We start from the raw sequence: 21086 nt of genomic DNA, 5'->3' as shown, positions 1-21086 counted from the left end.
CGTCTCTAGAAAAGTAACGCGAATGCAAATTTATCTGCAGCCATGTTTATTTACGTGCTCTATGGGATATAATTCACGTGAATTAACCGACGAAATGCTATTTCCCTGTACATCGATTGACCGCACATATTTTTGGTATATCTGGGCAGCCTAGGTCAATCGAAAATTTATTATTCTCGCGAATCGCGAACAGGAGTTGGAAAATCGGACGTTTCTCGACAGGCACCTGTCAAAATAGGATTTATTATAGAACCCGATTTAATATTAAATAAGCGTTGAAATCTAATAGTAGTATTATAAATAAAGAGAAGTAGATGTATGGAAATATATAAAGCAATTCAGATGAAAATTGTGCTAAACCAATGTACAAACATATTTCTCGATCACATTATGACATCGATTGTATAAATATTTTAAATAAAACCGACCTAAGGGGTCAAGAAACTTTACGCGAGTTGTAATTTTTAATACCGCCGTCAGTTCCTGAACGTCGACGATACAAATTATCATTCGACTTAATCAAATCGTTGCCACCGCAGGATCTCCAGCGAGGAGAAGAGGAGAAAAAATTCAGGGAACTCGGAGGCTCGTCGGCATTCGAGAGAAGCGGCCGAGTAATCTAAAGGGCCGAGAAGAACAGAAAGAAACTGTGTGCGAGAGAATGAAATAGAGAGAGAGAAAGAGAGAGAGAGAGAGAGAGAGAGGGAGGGAGGGAAGGAGGGAAAAGAGAAAGAGAGGGGAGAGGACATTAAGCCGTATTTACGCCTGGCGCGATTTCGCGTGGGCGAGTGGCAGCAATTACGAGGCAGCGACGAGCCGATGAGCAAAGCCGCCTTAACGAGCGTCTCTCTCTCTCTCTCTCTCTCTCTCTCTCTCTCTCTCTCTGTCTCTCTCTTCTACGGCGATGCTTCTTCCTCCCACCGATCGAGGTGTCCCACGAATTTTAAGAGACACCTTTGAGAAGACGACAGCCGCCTCTCTACGCTCGACAGTTTTCCCAGCGATTCTCAGCCGAAAAAGAAGGAGATAAAAAGTCATCCTCGGGAGCAGCAACCTGTGGACTGGCCTTTTTATCGCGCCGCCGGAGCCGGCTTTACGAGGAGTCCCATAACGGAAATTTACGGCCATCTCTCTCCCTCTCTCTCTCTCTGTCCTCTTCTCTTTACTTCCCCCCACCTTCTTCTTCTTCATCTTCTTCTCTCTTCTTAAAGTATCGCGCCATTCCTCCGTTCTATGCCTTCGATCGACGTTCGAGCTTCCAACAAGAAGGAACCGGAAAGAATTAACGGCGATTAATTAACGCCAACCCCGATTAGGACGCTCTGTGTGGTCCTGAATGTTGCCGCTTTAAGGATCGAGTGCTGCCAACCGAGCCGGTTAATCTTCCTTCGGATAAAAACTTCTTCTATCTCTCGGGTTTGCTCGCGGTGAACGATCGATAAACGATTCGCTTACTCCCACGCAACAGACTCTCGACTCGATTCGACTCCTGGCGCTTCGTACGACTTCCGGAACATCGTGGTACATCGATGAGACATAAATCTTACCGTGGTACCATACCTACATACGTCCGACACGCTAAATTTTCTCTCGAGTATACTTTTTATTCGCTCGTAAAGGCAAAACGCAAAAGGACGAGATCGCTGGCAAGCACCGTTTGTCTAGCAGCTTGATTAACTTTCTAAGAGTGCGCCACCGTTACGATTTCTTGGCACACTTACGGCGAACGCGTGCTCGGGAATACGCAAGGCGAACAAGCAAGCTGCTGCGAGGACCGTGCGAGTACTCATAGGCAGCTCGTTACGATAGCAAACGGAGCAAGCTAAAACGGTTTAAACCGTTCTTTGACGTTGCTCACGTCGATCGATCTTCGTGGTTCGATCGTAAATAGGTCGATTAAAACTCACACCGATGTAAATTGATATCGCTGCTTTCGAAAGAGATACCGTTGGCGATTGCTAATACTTTAAGAATCACCTGTAACTTCCGAGGTAATAATAAACGAAGACGAGGTAATCATAAAAGAAGAAAATAAATATGACAAACAAATGGCGTAGATGAATGATACCAATGTTTTTAACGTGTCGCGCACTTTGATATATTCGCGACTAATGACCGTACGGAATAATTACGAGTCTCACGGAAGAATTCGAATGCATTGCCGGTAGTTCTGAGGCGCCGATATAATTCTTACCGCGGTTACGTTCGAACACGGCGCACCCGTAATTCTCAATCATTTCGATCGATCGTAATTGCGAGACTTCCGGTCGATAGCTCTCGTTCCTTCAGCTTCGATTCTCGCTCGAAGGCTCGCGAGATCGAAAGGAGTCATCCAACGAAATTTTCACTGGAAAGCGTCTTACGTCCTTTCTAATCGCGTTATGCGCGATTAGAAACTAACCGCAAATAAATCGACGAATAAATATCATATGAATCGTTAATAAACCAATTATAACAGCTTCGATCAAATGAATAAAAATAATCGGGAACATTGCTGTTGTTAGCATACCTCGTAATTTATTATTTACCTATATACGACGATGTCGGAAGGAATACGAGGACAATAAATTAAAGGAAGAAACTCGGATATTAAAGCGACAATAAATACCTTCTTCGATTCTTATTCGGTCGACATACTTACCATATTTTATTATTATTTTGCTCTTTCTTTCATAACGCATAAACCGATCCTCGAGCGATATCGACCGCAAAATCGTGTCGCATCGATCGAGAAGAATTTTATTTCACGGTCGTTGGCGCCTCGAGAAATAAAGACGAACGTTTCTCGAACTGAAAATACCTACACACGCTTTACGATTTTACCTTTCTCCCATCATCTGCTTCCTTCGTTCCTCTCGAAGCGAACAACCACCGGCACTCAACGCGCAGCACCCATTTGAAAGGCTTTACAACAGCGGCACTCGTGGTTTCGTCCTAGCAAATAGCCGATAATTACAATATAATGTTCGAGAAAACGCGTACAATTATCCGAGCTAAGTGGAATAAGTGGAATATCTCTATCACGGTACGTCGTGGAGTTTGTTTGTGACTTTGTACGATAATAACGATCCTTGCGATGTCATCGTCGATCATACGATGACGTTATTAACGTTCTCGCCGATCGAGATCCACTTTTGTTACCCGATCTCGTTCTTAGGTTCTTTCGTTTTTCGCTTTGCGTGAGTGAGAAAAGACAACGGATACGGATTAGTCGGTATCGCTATCTTTCATCGCATTTTGGTGATCGCAAACGTCCGATTAAATTTGATCCGATTAAAAGTAAGAGAGAAAAAGATAAAAGAGAACGAGGAACGAGTTCTGACAGCTAGAACGCGAGCTCGTTTTCGTATCTATCGTTGAACAAGATGCACCGAACGTTTATTTCCAACGACTCTGTTTGTGTATCGTACAATAAAGAGAAACTTATTTGAATAAAATTGTTTTGTTTTTTCTTTCCTTTTTTACATTAAAATATAAAGTTTAACAAAATATCGATTAAACGAACGATCGAACGTAAATAAACACTGATTATTTGATAAGAATTTAATTTTCACAATGGTTCTTTCTAATAATAAAACTTGGAGATCACTCATAAATCGAGTTTCTACTATATTGCGTTAAAATATATTTCAAACGATAAAATAAAAGATCCCTAAAAAGAGTCGATTTCCGGTATTTTCATTTTCCCCCATTCGAAACATCCTCTTCCCCTGTTCGTTCTAACGCTGGTCTTCACCTTTAAGCACTCCTATTGGCCATTTCCGGTGTTTGAGCTTGTTACAAACACTTTTTCCCGGAATCTCTCCCACTAAATCACGGGAATTATATTGGTTTGGTGTACTTATCCGGATAATTATTTCTCCCCTTCGCGGCTTTACATCGACGTAGATAATTATCGACGATTTTCACTCCTCCTTTTCTACTTAACCGCCAAGAGATATTCTCCTTTCCAATTTTCCTTCCTTCCCTTTTATTTCATTTTCTTATTTTCCTACGTGTTATCCTTATAAGTAATGATTCTCGGCACATACCTACAGGGTGTTCCATTTAAATCTGTCTGATCACCGAGGACGACATTACAACAAATCTTAAAAATAATATCTACTTTCTCCAAACTCACCTATTTATTGGGGAAAGGAATAAAAGAAAGGAAGGTTCGATCGAGGAAGAGTAAACGATCATCGATCCTTAACGGAGAACGTTCTCGGTTAACCCGTTATTAAACCGACAAAGTATAACAGTTGGCAATGACGGTGCCGCTTTGAAAGAGGGCGACGAGTCATTTCGGACGAGTGCCCTTATCGCGACATACGATCGATACTTTTACGCGAGACGGTTCAGGAGACTCCTCCCCCTCCTCCACCTCCTCCTTCGCGTAAGAAAAGAAACAAAAGAGAAAGGGAGCGAAGGTGGAAGAAGGCGTATGGACGGTGGACGAACGGATGGCGAAAGTCGTGGAGAGGGAGCTAAGGAGAGGGAGAGGAAGATGAATAGATAGGTGGACGAGAAAGAGAAAGAGAGAGAGAGAAAAGAGTCGAAGAAGGAGGAGGAGGAGAAGGAGGAGGACCGGTGGACGGGCTGAGGTGGTCGCGACAAAAAGTTGGACCGGTCCAAGCCGTAGAAAGGCGATCTCGTGTAGCGTGGGTGGAACGGGGACCGGTGACAAGAACGATCGCGAGATCGACCGCTCGAAGCGATCAAAGTGAAAGAGAGAAAAAGAGAGAGAGAGAGAGAGAGAGAGTAAGAGACAGACAGAAAGACAGATAGAAAGGTGGAAGAAAGGGGGGAAAAAAGGGAAGAGAGTCCACAGGAGTCAAGCAAGCGATGCTCACAATTTCTAATGCGTGGCGGTACGCTTCTTGCTGGGTGCCCACGATCGTAATAATTTATATCGAGCACGGACTCACTTGGAGGAAGGCTGATCGTGCGAGAAAAGGTGAGAAAAAGCGAGAAAACACTGCGACGAGAATCGCGCCGGCCTGCCGTCCTCGCGTCGATACAACTACCTCTACTTACCAACCTCTCTACCTATCTCCGATACATGCTCCGCGAAAAAGAAAACTCGAGTCGCGCGGACCACGACGAGATTTATAAATCTCGTCTTGGTTGGTTCTCGTGCCGAGACACCGTTTCGCTTCGCTTAAGCGAGATAGATTGATTTGTGACCCCGAAGCTCCTTTTCCCTTCCCTTTCAACTTCCATCGAGTTAGCTCATTTTATTTATTTAAAAAAGACTAACATTTTCCCGAGCACCACAAGTCCGATCCCTTTCTTTTTTATTTTCTTTCTTTTTCTTTTTCTTTTCTTTTTTCTTTTCCTTTTTTTTTTCAAAGCGGCCTCTGTCGATGCGCGAGCTTCGAGGTAGACGACCTGCAAAGATCAGCACTCCTTCAAGGCTGCTGTTGCTGATCTCCCTCTAGGATATCATAGTATCGTCACGTTCTCCGTACGATAACAAGATACGATATACTCTCTTTCTCTCTCTCTCCTCTCCCTCTCCCTCTCCCTCGCTCTTCCGGTGACGTCGGGAAGTTGAGCGACAATCGTCAGTGCACCGAGCGAAATTATTCAATATTTCGATGCTTCGTTGATCCGTGAAAATTTATTGTTTTCGACTGCATCTCTATTCTATATATTTACGTAGTTATTGCTTTTTTCACGTAGACGGATGCATCTAGGTTGATTCAATTACAAAGCTTTTATCCACTCTACCATTAGTACGGTAGACACCGTAGTAAGTTGATAGGTACCTACATCAAGGGTGTCAGGAAAGCGTATCGGACGTCCGAAAAAACTGTGTCAGAGAATATTGTTGTATGGAGATATCGGGATATATTGAAAAGCCGATTATCCGTATATCATACCTTTACATGAAACGTCGATTATTCTATTACCACTTATCCGGAATATCGATCGCATGGAACAGGATATCGTGTGAGAGTATACGTATATATCTACGGTTGCGAGCTGCATATAATACTCGTATAATGAGGTACTACCTGAAATCCCGAGTGCGGCGTAAATCAAGCCGAACATCATTATGCGGCCGTAAGATAAAGAGCCTGTATACCTTTAATGCGTCCTCGGTCTCATGCTTTATTTCTGTTAAATACGTGAATCACGTGCTGTCCGATAGTCGTGTGCCGATATACAGTCGATGTCAGGTCTACTTAGTGGGGAGACAAAAAAAAATTCTCTAATTAGGTACTACATATACCCTATTCGATTTTCAAAGTTGAATCGAGACTCGTAGAATGATAATTATCGATAGATAATCGACTCGGGAAATGACGGATATCTATGTACGGCTTACCAACGTTAATTATCAATTTTTGATGTTACCTCATAGTTCAAGGAACAATCAATTGAGAGAGTTTCTTTACGTCGGAGTTAAGTACGCTCGTCAATGAATCTTCATTTCGAGTCTTCGCAAAGACGATTCATAGAGATATCCACGCGTTCGCATTGTGTCCGATTAAAAATCGTGACTCGACTCTCTATCTTGCCGGTGATACGGACGAGAAGACGTCGAGGTCGATAATTTCGCGTTCTTAAAGGATATGTAGCCAACCTTCGTACAAATACGCCAAGATAAAGTCGATAATTACTACGTATCGATCGTGAAACGTATCGAGGCTATTCGCTCGGCGTTATGTGGAACTCTATCCTCATCGTAATAAATGAATATACCGATATAAAATTAGGTCTTTTTTTTTTTTTTTTTAGGCAACATCGTCGAAAAAGATTTCTAATGAATTTCGATACATTAGAAGATTACTATTAGTAGATACACTAGCTAAGACTCCGCCTTTCTCTCGCTTTCAATTTCGGCTTACTTCCATACGAGAACACAGGAAATGAACGATTTCACCGTAATCGCGGTACGTATTATCCTTGGACTTACTGCCACGTTCATCAACCAGCCACAAAATATTCTCGGATTGATAGACTCGTACAAGCTTCCTCGATCAACCATGTCCTTTACTTTATATGAAAACTTATATCAAAGAAAAAGGAAAAATAATAATCGTCGATATTTCGCTCGGTGTTATCGTTGTTACATACAAACTTTTGGATTGGTTACTTACCTAAAATTGTGATGTGAAAACAATTTGCAGAAAGATCTTTAGTGATATTTATTAAAGGACGAATCGGAATAATTATAATAATAAACTTTTATCGTGTGTTTATATATTCCAGCGTTAAAGTGCAACGACATACAGATTCTGATTGTTTTTCTTTCAATTTTATTTCGATGTACAGAGATAAGAGAAAATTGTGTGGAAGTCGTTTTTATAGAAATGGGTACAAAGGATGACGATATTACGAAGTGAATATTCGTACGAATTTGAGAAGACGATTTAACGAAGATTCGCTCGTTTCTCCGCGATATGTTTAATATTAATCCAAATAATGGATAAGATTGTCTCACACGACAGTTATTTTAATAATAAAACACAAACGACGACGTTCGTTCGAGTTTGTCGCGGAAGAGAGCTCGCTTCTCGCATTGAAAAAATATTTTGCTTGGACGTTATGCTTTCCCTTATATACGTATATTATACACATGTATTTCTCTAAATCATCCTCAGCCTTAAAGTGATATGTTTAAGTTTGCCTACCGTAAACGCTCGAAACTCGAAGATTTCTGACACGTTGCAAAAGGCACGTCTGACGATTCATTTTTCTCCGCTTATCGTCGATGGCGAAGCAGAAATATGGCAAAAATAATAATGAGTGCGTGACCAAGGAGAGGGGACTGAATAAAAATGCTTCAAATATAATGAAATAGAATGAAAAGAAAGAACGATAGAAGATAAGTGATTAAAAACAAAAAAAAAACAAAAAATGAAAAAAAAACAAACAAACAAACCAAAGAAACCGTGATAGGAGTTTCGTTGAAAAAATTATATTTTTTTTTTTCCTTTCTGGCACGATTCGTAAACACAACATAATTTATAAATTAACATACACAATCGTCATCATCAATAATTTACACAAAAACTTCGCGTAGCGCTCCTTTTTTTTATATCGTTACAAAAGATAGAGAAAAGGAGACGCGATCGTCTCTCTGAAAGGGAAGCTCTTAGCACGTCGAGGGAATACGGTCGAGTGGTTAAAGGAAAAGGATAAGGATAAGAAATAAAAAAAGAAGAAAAGAAAGAAATAGAAATTTAAATAAAAAAAGAAAATTAATGAGATCGATATTCGACCGGAGAAAAAAGTGAAATCTTTGCGTTAAAACATTTATAAGAGTCATTTCCGAAATGAAATTACGTACGATATATACGTAAACATTTGCTCGATGCAAATTTCAATGAATATTGAAAAATACTTTATAATCTCTTTCTTTAATAAAAGAGACAAGGCTATAAAACAGAAAAAAGAAAGAAGAAAACAAATTTGTACATATATGAAGAGGAAAAAAAAATAAAAAGAAAAAGAAAGAGAAGGATGGAGAGGGGAAGCTCGACACGTGAACTGCATAACAAAATAAATAATAGAAGCATTAAACAGGATTAATCACTTAACAATGTAACTAGGCATAATATAGCGATATATAATAATAATAATAATAATAATAATAATAATAATAATAATAATAATAATAATAATAATAATAATAATAATAATAATAATAAAATAATAATAATAATAAGAGAAAGATATTAATAACTAATAATAAGAAATATTTTTTTGTTCGTAATAATAATGAATGGCTAATGTGCGTTTAATAGTTACAAGAGCGGATTTTCTGGCACGGCGATCATTTTTGATTGCCCGAGGACACATCGAACGCGTTCCTTCCAATTCTTCTTCCTCGGCATCATCTTCATCATTATCATCATCATTATCATCATAATCATAATCATCATCATCATCATCATAATCATCATCATCATCATCATCATCATCATCATCATCATCATCATCATCATCATCGTCATCGTCGTCGTCATCATCATCATCATCATCATCATCGTCATCATCATTATCATCATCATCTTCTTCTTCTTCTTCTTCTTCTATTTCGTCCTATTCTTCATCTTCTTCTTCTTCTTCTTCTTCTGCTTCTTCTTTTTCTTCTTCTTCTTCTTCTTATTTTTCTTCTTTTTCTCCTTTTTGTTCATCCGTCTATGAGACGGACTCGTATTACGCAAGAGATTCTCATTTTAAGGCTGAATCGCGCGAGGAACGCGTCCGTCGAGCCGAAGGTGTCGCTGGTAAATATCTAAGTCAACTCGAGATATTGAAAGATAAACATCGAGGAAAGAGGGGCGCATTACGAATAATATTTATTAATCCTGATCACCTTACGTTATCTTATATATCTGACTGTTTCTTCGATCTACATAATTCGATCTGACGATAGAAAATATTTCTTTATAAATTTTCATTAAAAATTCGTTTAAATCGTGCTAACGAGTTAGAAAGAGAAAGAAAGAAAGAGAAAGAGAGAGAGAGAGAAAGAGAGAAAAAGAGAGAGAGAGAGAGAATAGGAAGAATTTTTTAATTAACAATATCAGCGAAATCTCGGTCTCGTCGAGTCGTTCTTCGCACATCCTTTCTAGCGAGCCAATCACCTCCACGCAATAACGATCGATCGACGCAAAGTGCTCGGCTAAAATGGCAAGCAGACGTTACATTCTTATTAACTGCTAATAATTATTCGGCTCGTTCTTCGCGAAACGCTTAAACGGTAGATATAATTAGAAAAAATTCTCGATATACAAAAATACAGATATACAATACATAAAAGACGAGCGCGTTCGATACGCTACAGATTGGGTGTGTCCGTTTCTTTTTTTTGTGTGTATGTGTGTGGGTGGATAGTTAGTATTTTCTACCGTGTAAGTTGCGTGTATGTTTTTATATGTATGTTTCGTATACAGATGTCCGTGAAGCGCGTGGGTGCGCGGATCGAATTATGGCAAGGATAGGGGCAAACGACCAAGATGTTTGGTGCGTAAGATCGATAATTAATTAATGATATATCCACGCGTCTACGAAGCGGAAAGTCGTCGTACGAGAGCGAGAGCGAGAGCGAGAGCGAGAGAGAGAAAGAGAAAGAGAGAGAGAGAGAGAAATTTTAAAAATTAAGAGAAAAAACAAACAACGCAAGAAAAATAAAATGGTTCATTATATACCTGGAATTCGATTGATTGGATAAACCGAATACAGAAAACATAATTTGGCATCTCAAACGATGCATATAACTACTTAAACAATTTCTTTTTTCTTTCTTTTTTCCTTTTTTTTCAAATTCGCTCGTCTAATCTTTTCATTTCTAAAAACTATTCGCGAGATTTCAAGAGATTCCCTGTGTTAATCATCTTCTTTCAGAGAAGGGTACTTTCGATCTAAGATCGTTAAAAGATCTTTTCGTCTTTTGTAACAACGCTCAACTCAGTCGTATTTACGTTATTTTTCATTCTAGTTTAATTCTCGCTCACGAGAATCCGAACTCTCTCTTGAAGAGCAATATAAAAAATATTATGTCTCTCGGTTGTCTTTACGGTAATATATGATAACGCTAACAACTACTATAATAATTAACGCATGATGATAATGATAATAATAATAATAATAATAATAATAATAATAATAATAATAATAATAATAATAATAATAATAATATTAATGATAATAATAATATAATAGTAATAGTAATATAATAATAATTAATTACATACTAATTAACGTTACCTCTAAATATTTCTATATAATGCTTCAACTTTTAGTTTTCTCTCTTTCTGCAGGTACAATTCGTTTACTATCGATCATTATTTTGTAACCCTTCTCTTTGTCTCATCCTTTCCTTTCCAATTCCAAATCTAATCGGCGAGCGGATCTCTCTTGAAAGTTCGCGAGGAGATTCGTTTTAAATAACAAACGACCGAATGGAATAATTTATATAAAAATAAAAAAAGAAAATATAGAATCTCGTAGAAATGAAATCGAATATAGGACGAGTCTTTTTCTTTTCTTCTTTTTTTTCTTTCTTTTCCTTTTTCTAACAACAAAACGTTGAATTTTGAGAGAAATTGAAAAAATCTCGAATAATCGAGGCGATAATCACTTTCTAAAAATTCCGTACTGTTCGCGCTTGGCACAACGACGACGTACAAAAACGAGTGACGCAAATATTTGTAAAATACTTTTTATAAATAATCTTTCAATTTTTAAATAATCAAATTATTTAATTAAATGTAGCGTCTCCTCGAATTGTTCCTATTGTATGAGTTTAAGACAGATTAAGATATACTTTTGTCTCCAATGTCGTTTCGACAGGGCAACGAGTACGGAATTGAATCGAGGAAAACGAGTAGTTTGGCACGAGTGTATACGCGTAGATTTTCGACTGAAATACGCTTAGGAGAGTATGATCGGTGAGAAAAAGAGAGCGAGAAAGTCTTTTGTTTTCGAAGGAAAAGCGACTTTCCTTATACGCGATCGTTGATCTAGCGGGCAAGAGCAAGAGGATTATAATAGGAGGCGGAACGATAGGAAGAATAGAAGGATGGAAGGAAAGAGTAGGAAGGGGGAGGATAATAAAGGATTAGGATAATACTGTCCGAGATACGAGTCCTCCTTCAGCGTCGAGATTCGCGCGCTCGACGACGCGAGGTTCCACGCTCGAGCTCGCGAGCAATCGCGAGAGAAGTGGCGAAGACGTTTCGTCCGCGAGCTCTTCGAGAGACCGAAGCTCGAGGAGAGGTGAGGAACCAGGGTCGTCCGACGGCTCGTCGTCATTCGGTCTTTATGGCAGCGCCGGTGGAAGAAGGAGAGGCTGGCATGGGCTGTCCATAGGACGTAGGACTACCATCGTCCGATGGGAGCGAACCTGGTTCCGTCTTCGTCGTCCCTGTTGCTCCTGAAGCTCTTCCTTGACTTTCGAGGAACTTATTGTGGGTCCTCTGATGCCTAGTGATCATGTCCCTGCGACAGGCCGCATAGGTACAGTCTGGACATTTGTAAGGCTTCTCACCGGTGTGCGTTCGCTGATGAGTACTGAGGTGATCGGACCTGCTGAACACCTGGTTGCATACCTTGCACGTGTAAGGCTTTACGCCTGTGTGCAGCCTCATATGTCTCGTCAACATATCCGACCTGGCGAAGCTCCTTTGGCACACGTCACAGAGATATGCCTTTGCAGAAGCGTCGTGCGGGCCCTGCTTGCGATGCCTCGACGCCATGTGTTTCGCTAACCGATCGTGAAGGCTAAACATCTGGCCGCATTCCGGACAGACATAGGCTAGATCGGCACCAGGCGGCATCTCCTCGACTACAGGCGAAACTTCGAGGTTATACCTCACGGCAACGCTCTCCTTCGTCGTCGGCGAGGCGACATCTCCTCTGACGACTGGTACGCTCACGGAACCCCTCGTCACGATGCCAGCCGGTAAAAGTCGAAGTGCAGGAGGTCTATTACCCCCCGCTGCCGCTGCGGCGGCCGCCGCGGCAGCCGCAGCAGCCGCCGACGCCATCAGATTTTTCATCGAAAGATCCAACGGTAACTCCTGCGGACTCGTCGTCTCGCTTTCTAACGAACCGCTTCGTGGTGGGTGATTTTGATTCACCATCAATGACATCGACGAGGACGTCGAGGCTGGTGGTATCCTCTGTTCCCAACCAGGCACCACGTCGGAGTCCGAGAAACTGCGTCCGCGAAAGATATCCGGAAGGTACTTGGTGTGCATGTACTGCTCGAAGCTGTACGAGCTCAAGGAGCCCGGTGTGAGGGGTGGTAGGGACAATGGTGTCAACGGGGTCAGCGGGGTCAATGGCGTTAACGGCGATGTGGGTGAGTGCAACATCATGCCGCCCGAATTAGGGGACTGACTACATTGGGCGCAGGTACAAGCACCGTTGTTCAGCTTGCCCGATGAGGAACGATTCGACGTGGACGATTGTTTCTGATTTGGGTTCTGCCGAGTTTTATTGTTGTACGTCAGGTTTCGATGATTGTGACGGCTTCTGTGGTGATGGTTGTGATGATGGTGGTTGTGATGATGTTGATGACGATTGTTTCGTTGCTCCACCTCGCCCTCGCCGACCGTTGTCGCCGTCGTTATCGTCGTCGCCATCGTCGTCGTCGTCGTCGTCGTCGTCGTCGTTGTCGTCGTCGTCGTCATTGACATCGTCGACATCGTCGATATTGGATTCTCCTCTTCCTCTCCTGTTGGCGTCACTGGACTCTCCTCGTCCTTGAACCTTAACGGTAGTACGTTCAAACTGGACGGACTATCGACGGCCGACCTGGAAGACGATCTCGGCGAACCAAAAACGTCCTCCTCTTCTTCGGACGCTGGCCCGTTACCTTCGAACCTGAGTACCTCACCCTCCGACGGCGAACTTCTATGTGCTTGGAGAATATCAAGTACTTGGGCCAGCCGTTTTCTCTTTCGTGGATTCCGATGATTACGATTCGCCGTCGCCGCTAGGGTATTGTTGTTCGTGCAGGAAGGCGGGGGCGGCTTGGCCGGACCCGGGGGCGCGGCTGCGGCGTCCTCCACGGCGCTCTCGGCCATCGTCATCGAGGATGCGCGGCACCCGCCGCCTGGGCCCCTTATGCCGCCTATTACACCCTCGGCTACCACCGTCGTACTGCCTCCCACCTCGTCCTGTAACAATCAACGATGGACTTCGTTCATTGATCAACTTTGTTCCCGTTCGATCCATCCGTATCAATACGTAAATCAAAATCGAGAAAATAAAATGAAATGAAATGAAATGAAATGAAATGAAATGAAATGAAATGAAATGAAATGAAATGAAATGAAATGAAATGAAATGAAATGAAATGGTCAGCATCGCCTTAACACATCCTACTTTTCTTCCCTTATTTTTATTTCTATTTCAGATATCATCGCGCATCGATCGATCCTTCGACAAAGGACAGATTCGAAAAACTGTCACATCTTTACTTACCGATCGCTCGTAAAATTTTCACGCGAGTGGACGGAAGAAAATTGGACCAAGAAGAACGTCAACAGTTTTCACTAAATCTGTCAAAAATGAATCGATCGGAAGTCGAGAGATTCCTATGGATTGGATTGGATTATTCCTACGTAGGAGACTTCGCCATTAAATAAAAGCGAGACGTCATTAAATAAAAGAAGGTACGACGGTATAGCCAACTATATTTTTGTTTCTTACGGTATTAGACCGTAATCCCAGCAATGTGAAGATGAGAAACTCGATGTCGCGTTTTTCGAGTCTAATTGCAACTCGAACTAAACACGCACTCAAAATTAATATAAACAACTTTTTTCCCCGTATCGTTTGACGTTCTCGTCTTCATTTATCGCGACATCGATGTTCCGTCATAAAATCGCGCGTAAACGAGTAGGTACACGTCGAATGCATTTAAATTTCAGATTAAGTACATCATATGGTGTGCGAATCGACTGAAATCACGACTGTAAATTGGATTCTAGAACTTTTTGCTCAAGAAACTTTAGTTCTCGTTTACTCTCTCCGACGAAGTCATTAAGTCTCTCGTTAAGCATTCGAAAATCTATAACATATATATATATATATACCACATATGCAGCCTTACGGAGGTAGATTTAACTTATAAAGCAAAAAAAAAAATGTTTTGAATGACACGAATTCGACTCAGAGAGGAATCTTAATTTACAAGAGCTATCGATTACGATTCTATTTTTGCAACGATTACGATCTCTATTTTTATCTTGCACACTCTACTCTTCTCCTGTCCCCCCCCCCCCCTCTCGGTGCATTTAAGCAAATAAAGGCGGCTCCTTTTTTTCCTTTTCCTGCCTTTCCATCTTTTTTTTTCGTCATCAAGACGGTGCACGGTCGTCCAAACAGCGGCCGCTCGGTAGAATCTCTTGGAGAGAGAAAGGGTTCCGATGATCGGTCGTAAAACGTAAAGGGGACTCGTAAACGAAGTGAAAAGATGTCAGAACGTAAAAGCCGAGAACAGGTCCCCAAGGAGAAAAAGGTGTGGGCGTACTTACTCCTTGGCTCATCCCCCTTTCCCCATTCCTTCCTTCGTCGTCATCATCTTTGTCGTTATCAACGTCATCATCCTCCCAACCCTTTTTTGCTAAGATATTTTTAATAATTACGATACCTTCCCGAAGAATGCTATCTTCTTTAATCTTCCAAAAAGAATATTAGAGGATCGAAGATATAAGCAATTGCGGGGTCTCGTTTGCAAAAAAAAAGAAAAGAAAAGAAAAACAAACAGAAAAAAAGAACTAATTTGTGGATCGTAAATAAACAACGACATTTTTATCTATCGTTTCATTTCTCGAAAAAAATATTAATGTTACGAAGGTTCAAGAAAAATGATCACGCGGGTTTAACTCGCTTGAAGGAGAAGTTTGAGGACGAATCTCGATCGAGATCATCGAATACATTGGTCCGAACGACGAGGTGGTCGAGGACGTCGCTTTGATCGTGGTAGGAGGATTTGCAGGCGAGCAGAAGCAAGGAGAGGATCATCCATGAAGAATTCCAGCAGGAATGCCCTGAAGGAGGCACCTGTAACCACGGCTCGACGCGAGAGAAACACAGAACAGGTTGAGACGTGGGCGTGGGTGGAGCGCTTGATCTTTCTCCCGCACGATCTACCGATATACCGGGTGCTCCGTCTTGATCAGCGATGGCTTTAACTAAACTTCGAAGTTTTCTTGTTTCCCGGTAAATTTTGTTCTAACTTATACGATGATCACGACGTTTCGGTGTTCATTAAAAAAAAAAAAAAAAGGAAAGAAAGAAAGAGAGAAAAGGAAGAAAAAGCAAAAAAAAGAAACAAAAAGAAAAAAAAGAAAAAATAAAGTAAAACCCGTGACTAATAGCTTTATACATTTAAATATTTTTTCATATATCTGTTTGGTATTAATTTCGATAAACTCGAAGAAAGTTCTCTTGATCGAATCGTAAATAGACTCGTACCCTTTGCTACCTTCAGGTCTATCTACCATTCCTCCCTCGGAAGAAAAGAGAGTACCCGGCCTTAGGGCAGACAAGCTCGCCTCAGTGGCGGTGAGGCTCCGGCAAACTGCTACCAAAAAACCAGACGGGCTACCGAAGAGAAGCCCGATGGCTCTCTTCACTTTCGTCCGGTAGGACGCGACTTTGAAATGATAAAGGATACGTTGATCTTCCTTTAAATCGAGACTTTTTGAAATCGATTTTCGTTAAACCTATTGAAACATATTTATTCGAAAATTTGAAAATTACGATCTTTATTAGAGAAACAACGACGAGCGATAGGAAAACGATAACTCCAAACTTTGGACGAATTCATTTGAATGAATTAATTAACGGTATAGATAATACTAGATGGAAATAGTTCGAAGCAATAAAAGCTTCTGCGCCATGGAACGAATTGAAAGGAACGACATGGTATTATCAGTGAAGCTAAACGAACGCACCGTGCCGTGTGTACCTACCTATGTACGTACGTCGTGCGACAGATTTTATCGTCGTTCGGAAAATTACGGTTTATCGGTAACGTGATTAATGACTGTTCATTGGATATTGGACGGTAATTAAACGCTCGGTAATTTGTGTTCTGAAAGAGAGATAGATAGAGAGAGAGAGAGATAGAGAGAGAGAGAGAGAGAGAGAGAGAGAGAGAGAGAAAGAGAGAGAGAGAGAGAGAAAGAGAGAGAGAGAGAGAGAGAGAGTAAGAGAGAAAGAGAGAAAGAGTAAGAAATAGCAATAGTGTATAGCATAGGCACAGTCAACTTGCCAACTAAAGCTTGATTTAAGGATCGATTCGAGATAATCTATTTCTCTCGCTCTTTATCTCTTTTTCTTATCACCATTTTCGCCGACTACCGACGATCGAATCATTTTGATTATTTAAATGTCTCATCTCCTCTACTAGAAAAGGAATACGTCTCGAGTTTCTAAAACGATCGTTATTAGGTTCGAGATCTCATTGATGCGATAATAGTCAAAGTCGTTACTCGATCGATCGGTAAACATCCTCGCGAGTTCCTCGCTTCGATAATTAAACACTCTCGCGATTTTGCCGTCACCGTCGTTCTTTCACGTCATTGACTTTTTATGGCTTGCACCTTGCGCTTCTCCTCTTCCTTCGCCTCGCTTCTTTCCCCCATCCCATCCCCCTTTCCTCCCACTTCGTGCGTACAAGGGAGAGAGTGTAAAACTGACGGAGAATCATTAACGAGCGACCAACAACGTTACCATCGCGAGAGCTCAACCACCGGCACTCGATAGAATTCAAAAAGAGCAGAAGAAGGAACACCTGAAAGTTATATACGAGCGTGTAACTTGACTGGCGTAGGGTCTACATGGAGAACGAAGCCTCCTCCTCCCCTCCCTCTTCTTTATTCGTCCTTCTCTTCTTCTTCTTCTTCTTCTTCTTCTTCTTCTTCTTCTTCTTCTTCTTCTTCTTCTTGCCCTCACCTAAGAAGTCACCTGTACCGGCTGTAAAAGCGATTAAGGCACCGACACAAACACGTAGAACGATAACGTCCCTCTCTCTTTCTCTCTTTGCAAATTAAATAGCTTTTTCTCATTACCCAATTTCGTTCTCATTCTCGCGTCATCAACAGGTGCAGTCGTCAATGATTGCCTTTTGGCGTGCAACAGGAAATTTATCAAAACCTGGAACGAAGGAAGAAAGGAAGGAAAGAAAAATCATCCTGTGTGGCACGTACCGTGTCGAGTACGCGTGGATAATATCGATTCTCTTTCCACTTCAAAAAACTAATCGGTTCTAATATTTAACTTGAACGCTTATCTTTACAATGATAATGTTGTAATTAAAATCGTGCGGGTAGATCTCGATAAATAAATAGTTTTCTATGAAAAGATAAAAATGTCGACGATAATAAGACCGGCCTATATAAACTAATCGATCTGAATAATCGAATTCCATAGACAATCAATGCACAAGTCGATCAGACCGATTCGCTTTAATTATACGTAGCTATCGCGTACGATCACGTACGATTCGTATGACATCGGCCATGATCAGTAAAAGAAGTAGTTACTAAAAGATAAAGAAAAAATTCGAAAAGGAAAAAAAGAAAACTGTGAAGCCATTGTAAAAACATTCGATACACGTGTCATTTTTTCTACATTAGTGGGAGATACGATGACATATCGTTATGTCTAATAAATAACAATTTAGTGTCCAACTTCTGTCTTGGCTCCCATCTAATATATTATTGATTATTTACGTCGAGACTTTAAAATATTCTCTACGGATTTAAAGGTGCGTCAATCCTATCTATAAAATAGATGTAATCAATCGATTGAATTTCGATTCGATCATTAATATTAAAAATGTAACGAACGGCGGATATCTAATAAAAAAGAAAAGAAAAAAAGAGAGGGGAAGAAAATAGATAAAATGAACGCGTCGAAAATGATTTCCTTGAAACTATCGATATAGCCTTAGAAATTCTATCGATATTTATTTATCGATGTTTATTTCATTATCTTTTTACTAAGATATTTGATGACAAGCAATTCTCCACGAGTGAGAAAAACGTATCTAATTGTTATTACACCTGCTATAACATTTTGTAGGCGAACGGTTCATTTTGCACGCTGTCTCCCAGTCGCATCGAAAGAGTCATGGCGCCGCACTGCAGGAGAACTGCAGACTCCGAAATTTAGGTGCGCAGAGTCGAGTTTCTATGTAGATTCGTACTCGACGAGTACATACGTGGATTTCCACTCTCTGTTTCTCTCGTTGCTGTAGCGTGGCGTTGCTGAATGCAAAGCGCAGTATGATTGCGTATACGTGAAGAACGTAGATCGTTAAAAAAAGAAAAGAAAAGAAAAGAAACAAGGAAAAAAATATGAAAAAGAAGAAGAAGGAAATGTTAAACAATACATTAGGTATATTAGGTATCGTTGAAAACAATAAACGTTGAAAAATCAATTTTAGGAAGACGATAATCTCGTTGAAATTATCTCGAATAATACTTTCTCGCATGTTAAGATACGATCGTGTTATACTACGTACGAACGGACATGCGGTAGACCTCGTCAAGGAGATATAAAATTCCGTAGGCCTTCGAACGGACGTTTCGTACGAGACGATGTAAAGCAAGTTTCGATTTATTCGCGTTAAGACGACCTTCCATGGAATTTCAAATCGTCGCACGCTAACATTTAGCTACTTACGTGCGTATATACACGCAACGTAACGAACGTGTACACATATACAAAGAAAAAGTACACGATTGCGGGAAAGAAAAACTGCCTTCTCTCGAAGGCAGCGCTCGTACGACGAACGTTATCGCGTAATTGCGGGTTAATTCGAGGCTGACAGGCGACAGTGTACAAGGCGTGGGCGATTCCTTAAGCCTGTCTCGTTTTGTCGCCCTCGAACTCGGCACGCAAGCGTTTAAAGTTTAAACTCTAAGACGAAGAGAGAAGGAGAGACAAGAAAAAGACTGGTCTTCTCCTCGTACCTACATATTTTCTAGGAATCTCTGCTAACATTCTCTCTCGACACACTTTACACTTATCCTCTTCTTCTTCTTCTTCGCGTGAGTTTAATCATGACCAGGAAAAATCACCTATGTTAAATCTCCTCGTTCCTTTTGCTCTATGCTCGTTTAGAACGAACTCTCTTTCTTTCTCTCCCTTTTTTTCTTTTTCTCTCTTTCTCTCTTTTTCGCTCTCGTTCTGTCTCTTTTTTCGTCATCGATGGCCGCGATATCAAGGTGTTAATATGTCTACGAGTTAACGGCTGTCCTCGGCTCTACTCGATAAGATCGTCTCGCTCATGAGTTTATCGAGTTTGCTTTGAGTCATCTAGATACCTTCGTAAACCAAAAACAAATCCGAAGCGATTTTTTAATCATTAAACGTGCAATATGAGATCTGGAGTTAAGAATGGTATATGTATCCCTTATCGCGCGCTAATTAATATGATAATTACGTACCGAGCTAAAGAGTAAATTATCCGTGAGCGATAAAAAGATCGAACGTTCGATAAGTAAACTACGTTTATTCGGTTGAAATTTTTCAATTTCTTTTCTCGCGCCGTAAGAACCAACATTCACGTCGGCTCGTTTGACCGTCCGATCGATTCGATTATGTAACGTTATCGCGAGAAATACGCGCGACGGATAACGTGGGTGTCATGGAACCACCGTGCACGTTCGCTCCCAATTACGTCTATCCAACCGACTGCTTGTCCGTCTGCTCATTCGTCCGTTCATTCGTTAATACCGTTCTTTCCTTCCTCAATCGGCCGTAAAGCTTTTCATTCGTATCTCGCGGATCGATCGATTATCATCGCACTGGCGAAACGGATTTAGGTTAGTAGCATGAAAGAGAACTTGCAAAGTAATGAACTGTCGTACCCAAGATTAGATCGTTGCTAATCACTCTGCAGTAGTTTTTCTTCTTTTTCTTCGCCTGTTTTGATGCGGTCTGTTAGAACACACGAAGAGCAAACAAAATTTCTATGAGATACACTAGCCTCCATTTTCTTTTCTCTTTTTTATTTTTCTTTTCTTTCTTTCTTTCTTTCTTTCTTTCTTTCTTTTTTTTTTTTGATCTACCATGCCCTTTGCTAAAGACTTTGCTCGTTTCTGTACTCGATGTAAAAGCGAAGGGGAAAAAGACCGACGGAGAGTTTGGTTCGTTCGATGCAACCAACGTCAATGTAAAAAGGAAGAGAGAAAAAGGAAGAGAGAACAGAAAGAGAGAGAGGAAGATCGACGTTGGATAGGACGGTCGAACGGCAGGTATAGACCCGCGCCTTAATAGAAACACCCACGCTCTCATTATGCGGATATCGTAAACATTCCCCTCATATGCGCGAATGCCGCGATCGCCCGTATGCAAATATCACAAGGCGTTCTTTTTATCCTCTCTCTCCTTCTCCTTTTCTCTCTCTCTCTCTCTCTCTATCTTTCTCTTTCTCTCTCCGCTCTTTCGAGCACAGTTTGCACGCCATCGCGTAAAGCAGTCCTCCGCGATTTTCTTCCATCTCCTTTCTTTCTTTGCATTACATGTTTTAAACGTGTACACCCTCTCTCTTTCTCGATCTCCTTGATTATCCTTTTTCAACCCCTTCGAGCCTTAATGAGACACCCACTTTCGCA

General features: G+C 41.1%; 1 protein-coding gene across 8 annotated transcripts in view; it reads right to left on the bottom strand.

Annotated features, from left to right (window-relative positions):
- The window catches only part of LOC127072762 (early growth response protein 1), a 217822-nt gene that overhangs the window by 153383 nt on the left and 43353 nt on the right, over positions 1–21086 (bottom strand). Inside the window, exons 3-4 of one of the 8 annotated variants that reach the window (XR_007785577.1) lie at positions 20340–20409; positions 13485–13625 (exon numbers count right to left, since the gene is read on the bottom strand). The exons of 3 other annotated variants lie outside the window; for them this stretch is intronic. Coding sequence is in view for 1 of the 5 variants with exons in the window: in XM_051013455.1 (XP_050869412.1) it covers positions 11751–13625 (1875 nt within the window). In the remaining 4 variants the exon portion in view is untranslated. Of the gene's footprint in view, positions 1–7117; positions 13646–20339; positions 20410–21086 lie in introns of those variants that run through there. 4 more of the 8 variants (XM_051013455.1, XR_007785578.1, XR_007785586.1 and 1 more) reach the window with 4 other exon arrangements.

The sequence above is a fragment of the Vespula vulgaris genome, chromosome 2 (assembly GCF_905475345.1).
Source record: "Vespula vulgaris chromosome 2, iyVesVulg1.1, whole genome shotgun sequence".
Classification (NCBI taxonomy): Eukaryota; Metazoa; Arthropoda; class Insecta; order Hymenoptera; family Vespidae; genus Vespula; species Vespula vulgaris.
This window is presented reverse-complemented; position numbering and strand designations above follow the sequence as displayed.